This window comes from Caretta caretta, chromosome 9 (assembly GCF_965140235.1).
Source record: "Caretta caretta isolate rCarCar2 chromosome 9, rCarCar1.hap1, whole genome shotgun sequence".
Taxonomy (NCBI): Eukaryota; Metazoa; Chordata; order Testudines; family Cheloniidae; genus Caretta; species Caretta caretta.
Genome location: NC_134214.1, coordinates 6,321,504 through 6,337,253, shown reverse-complemented (window position 1 = coordinate 6,337,253; position 15,750 = coordinate 6,321,504). Strand labels below are relative to the sequence as shown.

At 43.2% G+C, this 15,750-nt stretch overlaps 1 protein-coding gene across 11 annotated transcripts in view; it reads right to left on the bottom strand.

The window, feature by feature from the left end:
* The window catches only part of ARMC9 (armadillo repeat containing 9), a 113,351-nt gene that overhangs the window by 75,057 nt on the left and 22,544 nt on the right, over positions 1 to 15,750 (bottom strand). For 8 of the 11 annotated variants that reach the window (XM_048864645.2, XM_048864646.2, XM_048864647.2 and 5 more), the window contains exons 8-9: positions 10,252 to 10,409; positions 5,259 to 5,357 (exon numbers count right to left, since the gene is read on the bottom strand). In XM_048864645.2, the coding sequence (XP_048720602.2) occupies positions 5,259 to 5,357; positions 10,252 to 10,409 (257 nt within the window). The remainder of the gene's footprint in view (positions 1 to 5,258; positions 5,358 to 10,251; positions 10,410 to 15,750) is intronic. The other 3 variants (XM_048864650.2, XM_048864651.2, XM_048864654.2) reach the window with 3 other exon arrangements.

Below are 15,750 nucleotides of genomic sequence, written 5' to 3'. Positions count from 1 at the left end.
AAGTAACCAGAAGCCTGTTAGCCATACCTTGCTTGCATTAAACAGATATGACTTCAGAGATGGCAACCAGGGGTACATCTACATTGCAATAAAAAAAAACCAAAAAACCAGACACTGATTCTCAGAGCCTGGGTCAATTCACTTGGGCTCATGGGGCTCAGGCTAAAAACTGCAGGGTAGACGTTCAGGCATGGGCTGGAGCCCCCACACCCTTGCAAAGCTTCAGACCCCAAGCTCCATCCCAAGCCCAAATGTCTACACCGCAAGTTTTAGCCCAACAGCACAAGTAAGCTGAACTGAGCCAACCATGGCTGTGCTTAGGGTCTTTATTGCAGTGTAGATATACCCTACCGGTCCTAGTCCATTATTCACAGAGGACTTTAGTATCGATGAAAGACAGTTGTTACCCAGGGAACACCTAATGCCCCAGTTTGATCCACGCTCTATATTAAAAAGATGAGAGCCTTATTATGGAACTCTCTGGGCAGCATTTGGCAGACAGGCCACAGCACAACCAGCCCTGGGGCGGGACTATATATATATATATATATATATATATATATATATATTTTTTTTTTAAAGTCAAATACATTCATTTTTAAACTTACCCACCAGCTTACTGAACTTCAGAAAGTTAGGAATTTGATCATCTCTTTAAATGCTTCAAATCCATCTTTGCTTTTTCAGAACTGCCAGCACTCCTGCTTTGACTTCCCATTCTCAGATCCAGACCCCTTCGTCCACAGCATTGCCCTGACCTAACTCTTACGCTTGTCGAGACATCCATGCCTGAATCCTGGAAGTCAGTCCAGTGGGAACATCTAGCTTTTAGGTTTACTCCTCTGCTTTGGACTCCTTTCAGTGATGGAAGGATAGGCTTCTAACCACACTATGATACATTAAGATGTGTATTCTTGTGTGATAACAGTACACTCAACAAGCTGACACACTCTGCCTTTGATTACAATTATATGACCACCCAGAGACCTCAGAATTTTGTATTCCACCACAACACTTTCCCAACCCATAAAATGACTCATTTAAAAATATCATGTTGCCTCTATATAACTCCATGGTATGCCCACCATACTTGAATACTTGTGCAGATGTGGTCACCCCATCTCAAAAAATATATTTTGAAATTGGAAAAGGTTCAGAAAAGGGCAACAAAAATGATTAGGGGTATGGAACAGCTTCCCTATAAGGAGAGATTAATAAGACTGGGACTTTTCAGCTTGGAAAAGAGACGGCTAAGGGGAGATATGATTGAGGTCTATAAAATCATGACTGTTGTAGAGAAAGTAGATAAGGAAGTGTTGTTTACTACTTCTCATAACACAAGAATTAGGGGTCACCAAATGAAATGAATAGGCAACAAACAAAAGGAAGTATTTCTTTACACAATGCACAGTCAACCTGTGGAACTCTTTGCCAGAGGACGCTGTGAAGGCCAAGACCATAACAGGGCTCAAAAAAGAACTAGATAAATTCATGGAGGATAGGTCCATCAATGGCTATTAGCCAGGATGGGCAGGGATGGTATCCCTAGCCTCTGTTTGCCAGAAGCTGGGAATGAGTGACAGGAGATGGATCACTTGATGATTCCCTGTTCTGTTCATTCCCTCTGGGGCACCTGGCACTGGCCACTGTTGGAAGTCAGGATCCTGGGCTAGATGGACCCTTGGTCTGACCCAGTAGGGCCATTCTTACGTTCTTATGTCCAAACTGAGAGCAACGCTCAATGAGCGGGGAACAAAATAGAACAAACAAAGGAAATCCTTTTTTAAGAATGTACTCCAAGGTATACAGCCTTATTTCTTTTGTACAACAGAGAACTGTCGTCTACAGCATTAAGACTCAATTCTGCTCTGACACTTGAGTTCATTCATGTATGCTGTGTGAGTAACTTATTTGAGAAAAACACAAGGCACTGCAGTGTATTTGAGGGCAGGACTGAGCCCTTTGTGACAAAGGAGAGGTCAGAGAGAGCTTTATAAGTGGGGGAAGACAGTTACTGATGGTTTGTCTACATTTTGAGTTAGTGCATCCCAGTGGGGATGTAAATTCTAGTCAGCATCAGTGTGTCACACATTAACTGGCCCATGTGGACCTTGCTGGTGTGAACTATCTGTTCCCTCGTGCCCGTTAACATAGTACCCAGGACTACATTTACACACACTAGCATGCCACGCCACCGGCAGGGTCCACACTGGTGCGTCAGCACATGGCACAGTGATGTGGACTAAAACTGACACCCCAGAGGTGTGCACTAATACACCATGTAGAAAAGCCCCTAGAGTAGCTGGAGAGGCCATATTTTGGTCTCTTTGACTAGTTTAAAGTAAACAGTGAAGTGAGCTTCCAACACATACCCAGCACAGATGTTACAGGTTCAGATTCTGATGGCTGATTCTGGCCTATATCACTTGGGACACAGTGCCTCTAGCTTTATTCCAAAGCTTATGTGAAAAGCTGAAACTACTTAAGGACAGATAAAACATGTAGTTGCATAATAACCAGTTATTTGGAAATTTTGAAAGAAAGAGTGATAGGCTACCATAGTAGCTTTTGTTTCATGTTCTCTGTGTATATAAAATCTCCCCACTATATTTCCCACGGTATGCATCTGATGAAGTGAGCTGTAGCTCACGAAAGCTTATGCTCTAATAAATTTGTTAGTCTCTAAGGTGCCACAAGTCCTCCTTTTCTTTTCACAGCAGCCTTGTGACTAATCTGCACTGCCATGCTGGAGACCTGGATTTGATTTCTAGTCCTAGTCTTTTCTGCTTTCCGGGTCAGCAAAGATTGGGAGTGCTGCAGCATACCATAGAAATGGACAAGAAAGAAGTCCCTGACTTTGTGAAATGCCAAGTTATTTCAGCTTTATCTAAGAAAGTGGACTGGGCTGGGCAGGTCAGGTTTTAATTTTTTTACATTACTATTCTTGTTTGAGTTTCTAACTATTCATTGTTCACACACCTAGAGTGGTTCTGAGAGGCTCACTGTATAAATTGGAAACAAACAAGAACTCTATCATTCAGAAGGATGAAAGCACTGAGTCAGAGGAGCTGCTTGCTATGTGGTTAAGATCTGCCGGGCAGACTCTAGTTAACCCTGTCCCCAAATCTTGGCTAACCTTGGTTGACAACGTGATAAGATCCCACCAACACTACAAATTTGAATCCTCTTGTAATCAGGCCAGGTGACAATTGTGTTGTAACTGGCTCTCTTATAGCTGTGGTCATAGTCACAGCTCAGGGACTAGAGAGTGAGGAGTAGAGCAGGAGGAAAGTAGTGGGATCCACCAGAGATACAGTGTTTTCACAGTGGAGAACCTTCAGTAGAACTGAACACAATATCATACACAGAATAAAAAAATATTGTAACAAACAAAAACAACATCTGTACAGTAGCCTCCCAAGTGTCCATATTGCCCTCGGGCATCACGGTGTCAGAACCAGGGTTTAAATCATCTAAAGAAGGGACAAAGAAAGGAATCATTTGCCTTTCAGGCTGGGTCTATGCTAGTCTTGCATGGCAAGTTACCCACTGTTGCACTGCTGTTCGTGGATCTGTGCCAACAGCAGTAACAAGGGAGCACAAATGTAGAAAAGACACCTGCATTTTATCACTGTCATCTAACCCAGCTCAGAGTAAGTCTACAATGACAGGATAGTAAATATTTGCCTGTTCGCATTAGCACTCCCCGCTGTTGCTGCCACTAAATGAGCTGCACCAGGGGAACTATGGCAGTGGAAGATTTTTTTGAAAAAGGCTAGTGGAGGCACAGTGTTTTATATTGCAAGTCAGAGAAAGCAACCCTGACCACTATGGCACACTGAGGCAAAGGGCATCTAACTGAGCATGGTGATCTGTGAGGTGTACTCCATTCTCCTAAACAAAAACTCAAAAAAGGGTATGGAACACGTAAACAATCCTCTCCTCTTCGTACAACCAACTAATCTATATATTGTCATTACAAAGATCAGCTGGAATGGCAAATGAAACAGATCAGCAAAAATTCTTGCTTCCTTTTGTTGTTCCTTTTACATATCACAAACTATCACTATACCGTGAGGAAGGCTTGGTGCAGTCATGGCCCAAAAAATGGGAAAAGTCATCATTTTAGTTTACGAAAGACAAAGTCATGGAACACAATATTTTAATTAATATTAACGTTGTCACAAGAAACGAGAAAATTCAAGTACATAAAACAAATGTACAGTTAAAGTTTAAAGCCATTCAATAATATTTACACGTTAATTAAATACCTCACACTTCAGTGTCTTAGATATTTAGAGAGCCAACATTTCAATGGGAGGTACATGCCTAACCTTCTTCGGTGCTTTTATAAATTCCACTAGGCACCTATCTGCATCTTTAGGTGCCTAAATACCTCTGCAAATCTAGCCCTGACTCATCATAGAGAGGGACAGAATGGGAAAACAGCACTGTAGCTCCAGTGACAGAGTATGACTGAGAGAATGAGTTGGGAAAGAACCATCAGGCCTTCCAGGGAGTCCATCGACAGGAGCTAAGGTATTTACCCACAGAACCTGGATGCAGGCCTACAATGGAACTAAATGAGACAAAGTATGTCTGTAGATTCTTAACAGCAATGTGGTTCATCATGTATTATAAGATAAAGATGCCTCAGAAGCCTATATATGAGGCTGCAATTCCATCTCATGGAACTGGCAATATAACCATGGTCATCAGAAGCCCAAAATGTAATCATAACCTTATGTCAGCGTGGTGTACATTACTCCTTACATTTTACACACAGGGTCATAATCTTACGTCCCTGGTGCAATATACGTAGGCTTGACAGAATCTGATTTTTTTAATAAATTCAGTGGATAATTTTGATATATATTTTTAAGCATTTTTAATTTTTTAAATCATTTTAATTAAATAATTGTCTGACCCACCCCATAAATTTAATGACAACAGACACTGAGATTCAAAAGTTAAAGTTTTATAACCAGTAAAACACAAACTGTCAACATCACATGTCAAAATATACAAAGTAAATATCCATAAACTGAACTCTACTAAGTTCTCAATCAGCATTTTTCTTATTTTGTCCATCTGCATATTCCTGTCATTGATGGAAATATTTTTCATTTGTGTGTGTATGTATGGCAAAATTGACATTTACCAATGAACAGCTCATCCTTCCAAGCCTAAATATACAGCTTAATGAGTATTGTATTTTAAGATGGCTACAGAGATAAGAGCAAATTGATTGTACTTACAGTTCCAGGCCTTGTGAAGTCAATACTATGTGCTATACTTTGTCTCATTTGATTGCTAAACAAACGAACACAGACACTTTGAAGATATTCTGGTGTGATCTAAAATAAAGAAATAAACCAAGCACATGAAATTACATAACATTTCCATTTGACTTCAGCCAGGTACTTGTACAGGAAGTCAATGTTTCCCAACCTATCAGTGGGTCACAGGAAAGTTCTAGATGGGTCTTGGACCCGGTGTGGAGGTGAGACCCTGCATGTGGAGGAGAGGGTGGGAAGGGGGAGCAAACCTGCCCCGTAATCACGCTGCAGCAGTGGCTTCTCTCCCCAGGGGCTGGGCCCAGTTCTGGATTTTGTGACCTGGCACATGGAGTCACAGCCCACCCACATTTGTCCCAGCCACCGTTCATGAAGGGGGATGGACAGGACAAACTTGAGTGGTGCTGCGACCCTTTGCACCAGATTGCAGCACCACTCACTCAAATTTGGACTCATTGCCCCTCCATGACGGCAAACCTGAATAGCACTGCGACTCTGTGCACCAGGTCACAATGCCCAGAGCAGGGAGCTGGGCCCAGCTACATGGGATTGGAGCTGTCTCTGCAAGGTGAGCGCAGGGTGGATTCACTCTCTACCACCCTACCCTGGGGCTTCCCCTCTGCACTAGGCTAGGATTAGGGTCGCAGTACCAAGGTGGCCAGTGTCTCCTTGGTGGGGCACCAAGGAGCAGGAGGAAGCAAAGGATGCTGGCCTATGAATTTGGGGCCTCCTGACTAATCTGGATCCTGGTGGGGGGAGGAGGATGTCACAACAAAAAAATTAAAAAAAAAAAGATAAAATGGAGTTGGTGGGTCACCTTAGATTTGGGATAGCTCAGTGGTTTGAGCATTGGCCTGCTAAACTCAGGGTTGTGAGTTCAATCCTTGAGGGGGCCGTTTGGGAATCTGGGACAAAAACTGGGGATTGGTCCTGCTTTGAGCAGCAGATTGGACTAGATGACCTCCTGAGGTCCCTTCCAACCCTGATATTCTATTAGTCTATACATGTTTTGGGAAACCACTGCAGTAAGTGGTTTTACAAGGAAGCGCCAAAAATGAAAATTCAACACATTAAAGTCTATGTACAAGTTTTCTTTTGTTAAAAGGGAAGTTAAACCAAGAATAAATACTAAAATGGCAATACTGCTGAGAATTATGAGGTAACAACTCACCATAACCCTGCCTAAACAAATGATAGATCTCAAAGCATACACAGACAGCTATCCAGGAGAGAGAGTAAGCGCATGTCACGTACATATACATTTTTGTGCTTCATTTCATACAATTCTAATGTTGTTTACAGTGAGCTTTAGGGTTTTGGGAAAATAAAATCACAACAGCTCTGCCTCCCAGGGAAATGGCCATATGCTTCCTGGATATCGGGGGATTTGAGGGTTGGGATGTTCACACTTCATTCCCCCTTGCTGAGTATAGGGGCTCCTGGACGGGGATCTACCTGCCTCAAAGCTGCTGAAAGCTCTTCAGTAGCTGAGAAGCCTGCTCTTTCCTCTCCAGGGAACCCCAATTCGTGATATCTCTTAGACCCCGCCTAACAGCTGCAGTAGCAAGGTTCCTGAAGCCCTCAAAGTGTAAAACAACATTATTTTAAATAGTCCAGTTTGGGGCCACAACTGTATTGTTTGTTTTTTTTACGAAGTGATGGGCAGGGACACACCAATACTTTCAATCAGAACTAATATACTTCCATCATGATTCTATTCAAAGTTCAAAACCACCTTAAAAAGAAAAGGAGTACTTGTTGCACCTTAAAGACTAACAAATTTATTTGAGCATAAGCTTTCGTGAGCTACGGCTCACTTCATCGGATGCTTGAAGTGGAAAATACAGTGGGGAGATTTTATATACACAGAGAACATGAAACAATGGGTGTCACCATACACACTGTAACAAGAGTGATCAGGTAAGGTGAGCTATTACCATCGGGGGGGGGTGAACCTTTTGTAGTGATAATCAAGGTGGGCCTAAGTTAATTGTATCCCGTTTGCAAATTAATTCCAATTCAGCAGTCTCTCGTTGGAGTCTGTTTTTCAAGTTTTTTTGTTGAAGAATTGCCACTTTCAGGCCTGTAATCGAGTGACCAAAGAGACTGAAGTGTTCTCCGACTGGTTTTTGAATGTTATAATTCTTGACTTCTGATTTGTGTCCATTTATTCTTTTACGCAGAGACTGTCCAGTTTAGCCAATGTCCATGGCAGAGGGGCATTGCTGGCACTTGATGGCATCTATCACATTGGTAGATGTGCAGGTAAACGAGCCTCTGATAGTGCGGCTGATGTGATTAGGCCCTATGATAGTGTCCCAAAACCATCCTGAAGTCAGAGCCAGGGTAGAAACATTGATCTACAACTCAGGAGCACCACCAGCTGGACACATTTGGGAAGGATCAGATGATGCACTTTACTGAGCTTTGAGTGCAAAGGAAAACAAAAGTCAAAATAATAGCTCCTTAGCCTGACACAGCTCCATGTAAGAACACAGGGAATATCACTTTGGACAGCACTGCACCAAGCTAGGGAATGGGAGCAACGAATGACTGGACATTTACTCCCAACTATTTTCAAAGCTAGTGTGATCAGGCACCTTTCCCATCCTGTTCTACAGCAAAGTCCACACACTGTGGCAGATCATAAATTCCTTTCATGGTGCCACTTTAACACTGCTTCGTCAGCAGAAAGCAACCCTAAACTCAGAGTCACCACAGCACCGGATTAACTCTCCTGTGGGCCCGGGGCTATTAGATTTTGTGGGGCCCCTGTATACAAGTCTTTTTCCTAATTTAAAACAAAATGATCACAATTATGGCACTGAGGCTATTAACGTTATACTAAACTTGCCTTTTAATTAACATAAAGCCAGTTTGCGGTTACATTTCAGTCTTAAAACATGTAGAATATAGTTAAGTTAATTCAAAATAGCCTACTTCTTACCTTAGAACAGCTGTTATATTAGTTTCTTTCTGGGAGGGAGTTTGGGTACAGAAGGAGGCTCCAGGCTAGGGCAGAGTGTTGGGGTGAAGAAAAGGGTGAGGGGTGTGGGATCTGGGAGGGAGTTTGGGTGCAGGAGGGGATTCTGACCTGGGGCAGGGGTTTGCGGTGCAGGAGGGGGTGCGATGTGCAGGCTCCATCCACGAGGCGCTTACAACAGGCAGCTCCCAGCTGGCAGCACAGCAGGGCTCAGGCAGGCTGCCTGCCTGCCAGCCATAGCCCCACGCTGCTCCCGGAAGTGGTCGGCTGCTGGCACGTCTCCGTGCGCCCCTGGGGGGAAGCATGTCTCCATGCGCTGCCCGTGCCACAAGCGCCACCCCCACAGCTTCCATTGGCTAGTTCCTGGCCAATGGGAGCTGCAGGGATGGTGCTGGGGGCAGGGGCAGCGCATGGAGCCGCCTCCCCGCCAGGGCCGCAAAGACGTGCCAGCAGCCAGCCTCTTCCGGGAGTGGTGTGAGGCCATGGCATGCAGGCAGCCTGCCTGAGCCCTGCTGTGCCGCTGGACTTTTATGGGCCTGGACATCACGATCGACTGGCAGAAACTCCAAGATCGACCAGTTGATCGCAATCAATGGGTTGGTGACCTCTGAATTGTACATAATTATGGATTTATTTTTGCAGAGGCCACCCTTAGCCCGAGACCCTGGGCTGCAGCCCCTAAAACCCCTGCATTAATCCAGCCCTGGTCACCAGCCACAAGATGTTCACCCTAGTGTAGGGGGATCCTTCAGTGGCACAGAGCAAGTGTAGCGACTCCAACCTCCGCTCTCCCACAGCCAGCAATCCATGGCTACCTTAACAGCCCCTGGAAGCTACCGGTAGCCAGCATAATTAAGAAAAACCTTCAGGCTGTTCCAAGTTATATTGGAAGACTAGACCAGCACAGAGTCAGGCCTTGTCTATACTACATAATTAAGTCGACCTAAGTTTGGTGGCTGTATGTCGACCTCAGTAATTACTACAGTGGTTCATGTCCACATTATGCCCTCTCTGTCGGTGGTGTGCATCCTCACCAGAAACACTTCTACCGACTTAACTTTGTAGGGTACTGTGGGGCTCTGACAGCCGTGAGCCCCGCACAGGGCTGAAAGCCAACAGGCAACGTAAGTAACGTAGCGTCTAAACAGACACTGCCTCACCCTAACTACATTGACCTAAGTGCTACACCTCTCACGGAGGTGGAGTTATGAGGTCGGTGTAGTGGGCGAGTTACATCAGTGGGAGCAACACTATAGTGCAGACGCTTACAGAGTTAGGTTGAGGTAAGCTGCCTTACATTGACCTAACTTTGTAGTGTAGATCAGGCCTTAGGCCAGGCTGAAGAACAGAGACAGACTTTCAAGGACAACTTCTACCCGAAGTTGGGCTGTGCATTCCTGAGTCACAGACAGAGATCTGAGCCTCTTTGCACAGAGACAACTCCCCTTCTTCGTGGGAATTTTTCTTTACTAACTAAGTTAACATAACACAAAGTTCAGCTTGGGGGATGGAGGGCAAACACCCTTGCACCACCCAGATCCTGGGTTAGCCGGGAGACTGGTATAAACTAGAAACGCTCAGGGGGTGTCTCTAATTTAAAGCAGCCTCCCAAGGGCTGTCATGTGCTGTGCCACAGTCCATAATCTCCATACAATTGTGCGCTATAGAGATTCCCCCTTCCTACCCCTATGCCAGAGCCCACAAGGGGAGCAGCATAGAAACAATTATGCTTGCAGTATACTGTTCCCGAGCTGGGGTAATTCTATTCCAGCCCTTTGTGGCGCCTTTATCCTACCAGAGCAGCATGCAGGGACAAAGGGAGAATCTCTCCCCAAGATTTACGTTTGTCTATTAAATGCATGCTGTACTTACAGAAACACTGAGCTACCATTAATCTTAACTTGCACTTCAGGCAGGTTCTACTTCCATTTCCTAAAGCAGAACCATGTACACACTTGGGGCTCATCTTACCATCTTGCCATTGATTGTGGCCTCGAGGGAATCCACCAGCTCAGCAGTGACCCCGATGAGATTGTGATAGTCTACCTGGATTTTATTAAACCGTTTAAGGTAGGTCATGCTCCTGTGCTCAGCCTCCACCAGCTGCTGATGAAGCTGCTGCAAGATTTCTATGAAGAGATTAAAAAAGAAAACAACTTATTCTTCTGATCATAAAAGGCAGAAACACAGTTTTATTGCTTTGCAGGACAACAACTTTGCCTGCTGCCATAGAATTTTTTTAGTCCCAAGATGGAGTTAGAACAAATTCACTTGTAGCTGTGGGCAGTTCCCTCTTGTTCTATCCATTCAATGAAGCTACTATCACAATTACTTCTGCAGTTACAAGTTCTGTCACCACAAATAAGGCATTGTAATCCCCTGGAAGCATCAGGCCAGAGGATGCTGCTTAAAATAGAGGTGTAAAGAGGGGGAACCTGTTTCTATGTAAAACCTCCAAATAATCAGAAATTAAAGGAAATTCAGAACAAAATGCGTGACAAAGTGCAGCACAAACTTGATTCACTGAACTCTGGTTATCAAAGAATCATAGAACTGGAAGGAACATCGAGAGTTTCATCTAGTCCAGTCCCCTGCACTCAGGGCAGTACTCCTTCCTAGGTAGTCATTTCCCATTTTGTATGTGTGCAACTGATTACTCCATTTAGGAAGAAATACTTTGCATTTGTCCTTATTGAATTTCATCCTATTTAATTCAGACCATTTGTCCAGTTTGTCCAGACCATTTTGGATTTTAATCCTATCCTCCACAGCACTTGAAACCCCTCCCAGCTTGGTATCATCTGCAAACTTTATGAGTGCACTCTCTATACCATTAATGAAATTGTTGATGAAGATATTGACCCAGAACTGATCCCTGCAAGACCCCACTCGTTATGCCCTTCCAGCAGACTGTGAACCACTGATAACTACTCTCTGGGAACGGTTTTCCAACCAGTTTTGCACCCACCTTATAGTAGCTCCATCTAGGTTGCTTTTCCCTAGTTTGTTTATGAGGTCATGTGAGACAGTGTCAAAAGAAAAGGAGTACTTGTGGCACCTTAGAGACTAACAAATTTATATGAGCATAAGCTTTCTTGAGCTACAGCTCACTTCATCAGATGCATTCAGCTTTACTAAAGTAAAGATATAACATGTCTACCACTTCCCCCCATCCACAAGGCTTGTTACCCTGCCAAAGAAAGTTATCAGGTTGGTTTGACATGATTTGTTCTTAAATCTATGTTTATTTATCACCTTATTATCTTCTAGATGTTTGCAAACTGATTGCTTAATTATTTGCTCCATTATCTTTCTGGGTACAGAAGTTAAGCTGACTGGTCTGTAATTCCCCGGGTAGTCCTTATTTCCCTTTTATAGATGGGCACTATATTTGCCCTTTTCCAGTCATCTGGAATCTCTGTTTGGATCGTTTTGTAATTTGCATCTGCGTGTTGCGCTCTCCAATCCCACGGCACAGTGAAGAGGCTTCCAGCTGGCTTCAAGTATCATGGTCCCATTGCATCCAGCCAGCATCTGGTCCTTGCAGCCAGGGTTCAAGAATTCAGAGCAGAGGAAGACTCAAAATACAGTTTAGTCCCAAAGGATGTGACCCTTTGTTACCTCAAGCTTAGACCAGTGCTTCTCAAGCTATCTGGTATGGGGACCAGCAATTTTTTTTTCCAATGTGCGCGCAGACCGGCAGCCAACGTGCCGGTCCGCGGACCACCACTTTGAGTAGCACTGGCTTAGACTACAATGCGTAATTCAAGTTACTTGAAACAACAAGAGGTAAAACATTTTCTAACAGAAGGGTTATTTTGAAGTTGGAGCTGTCACTTCAAAGACAAAACCAGCAAGAGGTGAAGGAGGACCCTTAATTGCTAACTCATGGAGAGCCATGGTGCTTTGGCGGTAACATGAATTAACTAAGCATTTCCTGTAGTAAAATGACTATTTTTGTAAATACAGATGTGCAATGCTTTTTCTCTGTCCTAAATCACTATGCATTCTAGACTTAAAGAAAAAATGAATTGTACAGACTATAATTTTAAAAGCCCTCTCAAAATATCTAGTCATCCTTCTACATTACAACATTCATGGAATTTTACCAATTCCCCAATAATTCCCTGCAACTTCTGCCTTAGAAGCCCCTGGGGTGAGGGTGGGGGGGGGGGGGGAATTTCACCATGTACTTTGGCAGATAATTCCTCTGTCTAATGGACTTGGCAATTAGCAGAATTTGCAATTACAGTAGAACCTCAGAGTTATGAACGCCTCGGGAATGGAGGTTGTTCATAACTCTGAAATGTTTGTAACTCTGAACAAAATGTTATGGTTGTTCTTTCAAAAGTTTACAACTAAACATTGACTTAGTAAAGTTTCATAGCGGTATTATGCAGAAGAAAAATGCTGCTTTTAACCATCTTAATTAAAATGAAACAAGCACAGAAAGTTTCCTTACGCTGTCAAATCTTTTTTTCAACTTTCCCTTTCTTTTTTTTTAGTAGTTTACATTTAACACAGTACTGTACTGTATTTGCCTTTTTTTTTTTTTTTTTTTGGTCTCTGCTGATGCTTGATTGCATACTTCCAGTTCCAAATGAGCTGTGTGGTAGACCAGTCAGTTTGTAACTCTGGTGTTCATAACTCTGAGGTTCAACTGTATATCGTACCCATATTGACCACAGAAAATAATTCCACTTTTTCTTTTATTTATACTCCTTCTACAACAAAAGGGATAATAAGGTACATTAATGGGTTACATTTCTGTTACATTTTGTTCTTTCACATCCAATTGCTTTTGGGGTAAACAGAACACCAATACAAACTAAACAACAACGTTATTTTAAATTTTAGTTTTCAAGCCTAATCCCTAGATCCCTGCTCTCCAGGAACAGCAGCAATCTGTATCACACTACTGACTACCAATAATGGCATAAACATACAAACAGAAGATGGGAATTTGAAATTGCATGGCACAGTGGACAGGGTCACGAGCCAACAAAAGCTATAAAATCTGCTGGCGGGCCACGAGACAGTTTGCTTACATTGACCATCGGCAGGCACGACCACCTGCAGCTCCCAGTGGCTGCGGTTCGCCATTGCCCACCAATGGGAGCTACGGGAAACGGCGGACAGCACGTCCCTGCAGCCCGCGCCACTTCCTGCAGCTCCCATTGGCCGGGAACAACGAACCGTGGCCACTGGGAGCTGCGGGTGGCAGTGCCGGTGGACAATCAATGTAAACACTGTCTTGCGGCCCACCAGCGGATTACCCTGACAGACCGCAGGTTGCCCACCACTGCCTTAAAGGGAAGCAGAAGAACTCTACAATTATTGCTGATGTTTTTATTTGCTAGAACGTATGTTTTAAAGTAGCTAGACACTCAGCCATCTTTGCTCCTACGGTATGAAGATGGCATCTTACTTATCTGTAAAACAAGACTGAATACTTACTGTGGAACTAGCTGGTGAAAAATTCCCAAGGATCAACTTTACTACAGCACATTTAACAGAACTAGGACTTCTTTTATCAGATGTCAAAGTTTTATGGAGTGGCAGGAATGCATTCAATCCCTCCCCCAGTATGAAACAATGCAGCTTTAAATGAACGCATGGGGAAAAGCACACACAAGTGCTTAAGACACAAGACCAGGAGTCAGAAGAACTAGATCCTATTCCCTGCTTGATAAGAGACTTGTTCTGTGATCTTGAGGAAATAACTTTGCCGCCTTTTGCCTCAGTTTCCCACTCTATAAAATGGGGATAATACCACCCTCCCTCACAGGGGTGTTGTGAACGTGAATTGTTGTTTCTAAAGTGCTTTGAGATCCTCATTCGGAGGGTAGTACATGCCTACACTGTATATCCCAAGCACAAATTCTTAGGAAGTTCAGAACACTACAGTTACTGTGACACCTGATCTCAGTACCTTCCAAGCCATCCTTTGCAGTCCCAGACCAGTTAAATTTTGAGGCGTTATGGGCCAATTGTGAACAAAACTATCAGATCATTGTATAGTAAATTATTTTCTGACAAAACTGTTTCACCAAACATCATAAACTACATCAAACTGTCCAGAAGGACAATACTCAAACTGAACTGCTCCATAAAACTTTCACTATCAATGAAAAAAAAATACAAGTCACTATGTAATCTTTTTTAAAAAGTCATTCAAAAACTTTTGGACATACACAGATAATGATGAAAATGAAATGGAGCATGCAGAGAAGCTGCATTCTCTTACTTCTAAGCTGTGTTTTCTGCAGTTTGTGAATAAAAGGACAATTATAGTATGCTCACAGTTCTCTTTCCCCTCTCCCCAAAGAATTGCCTCTTTCTGAGAGTCACTTATAATGAATCCTGGAGATGCAGAACGCTGCAATTTGTGACTGCATCTTTGTATCCAACTGCAAGTCAAGCCATTTCGGGGATTTTTTTCTAGAGCAGATAGCCAGAAACTCAGTGGGAACCAATAACAGCTGATCTTTGGGCAAATCATAGATCAAATACGTATCTGGCAAAATAAAGAATCATAGAATTGGAAGGGACCTCAAGAGGTCATCTAGTCCAGTCCCCTGCACTCGTGGCAAGACTAATTATCTAGACCATTCCTGACAGGTGTTTGTCTAACCTGTTCTTTAAAATCTCCAATGATGGAGATTCCACAACTCCCTACGCAATTTATTCCAGTGCTTAACCACCCTGACAGTTAGGAAGTTTTCCCTAATGTCCAAACTAAATCTCCCTTGCTGCAATTTAAGCCCATTGCTTCTTGTCCTATCCTCAAAGGTTAAGAAAAACAGTTTTTCTTCCTCTTCCTTGTAACAACCTTTTACATACTTGAAAACTTATGTCCCTGCTCAATCCTCTCTTTTCCAGACTAAACAAACCCAACTTTTTCAATCTTCCCTCAGAGGTCATGTTTTCTAGACCTTTAATCATTTTTGTCGCTCTTCTCTGGACTCTCTCCAATTTGTCCACTCCTTCCTGAAATGTGCTGCCCAGAACTGGACACAATACTCCAGCTGAGGCCTAATCAGAGTGGAGTAGAGCAGAAGAATTACTTCTCGTGTCTGGATTACAACACTCCTGCTAACACATCGCAGAATGATGTTTGCTTTTTTTTTTTTTTTTTTTTACAACAGCATTACACTGTTGACTCATATTTAACTTGTGGTCCACTATGACCCCCAGATCCCTTTCTGCAGTACTCCTTCCTAGGCAGTCATTTCCCATTTTGTATGTGTGCAACTGATTGTTCCTTCCTAAGTGGAGTACTTTGCGTTTGTCCTTATTGAATTTCATCCTATTTATTTCAGACCACTTCTTCAGTTTGTCCAGGTCATTTTGGATTTTAATCCTATCCTCCAAAGCACTTGCAACCCCTCCCAGCTTAGTATCGTCCGCAAACTTTATAAGTATACTCTGTGTGTCATTATCAAAATAATTGATGAAGATATTGACCCA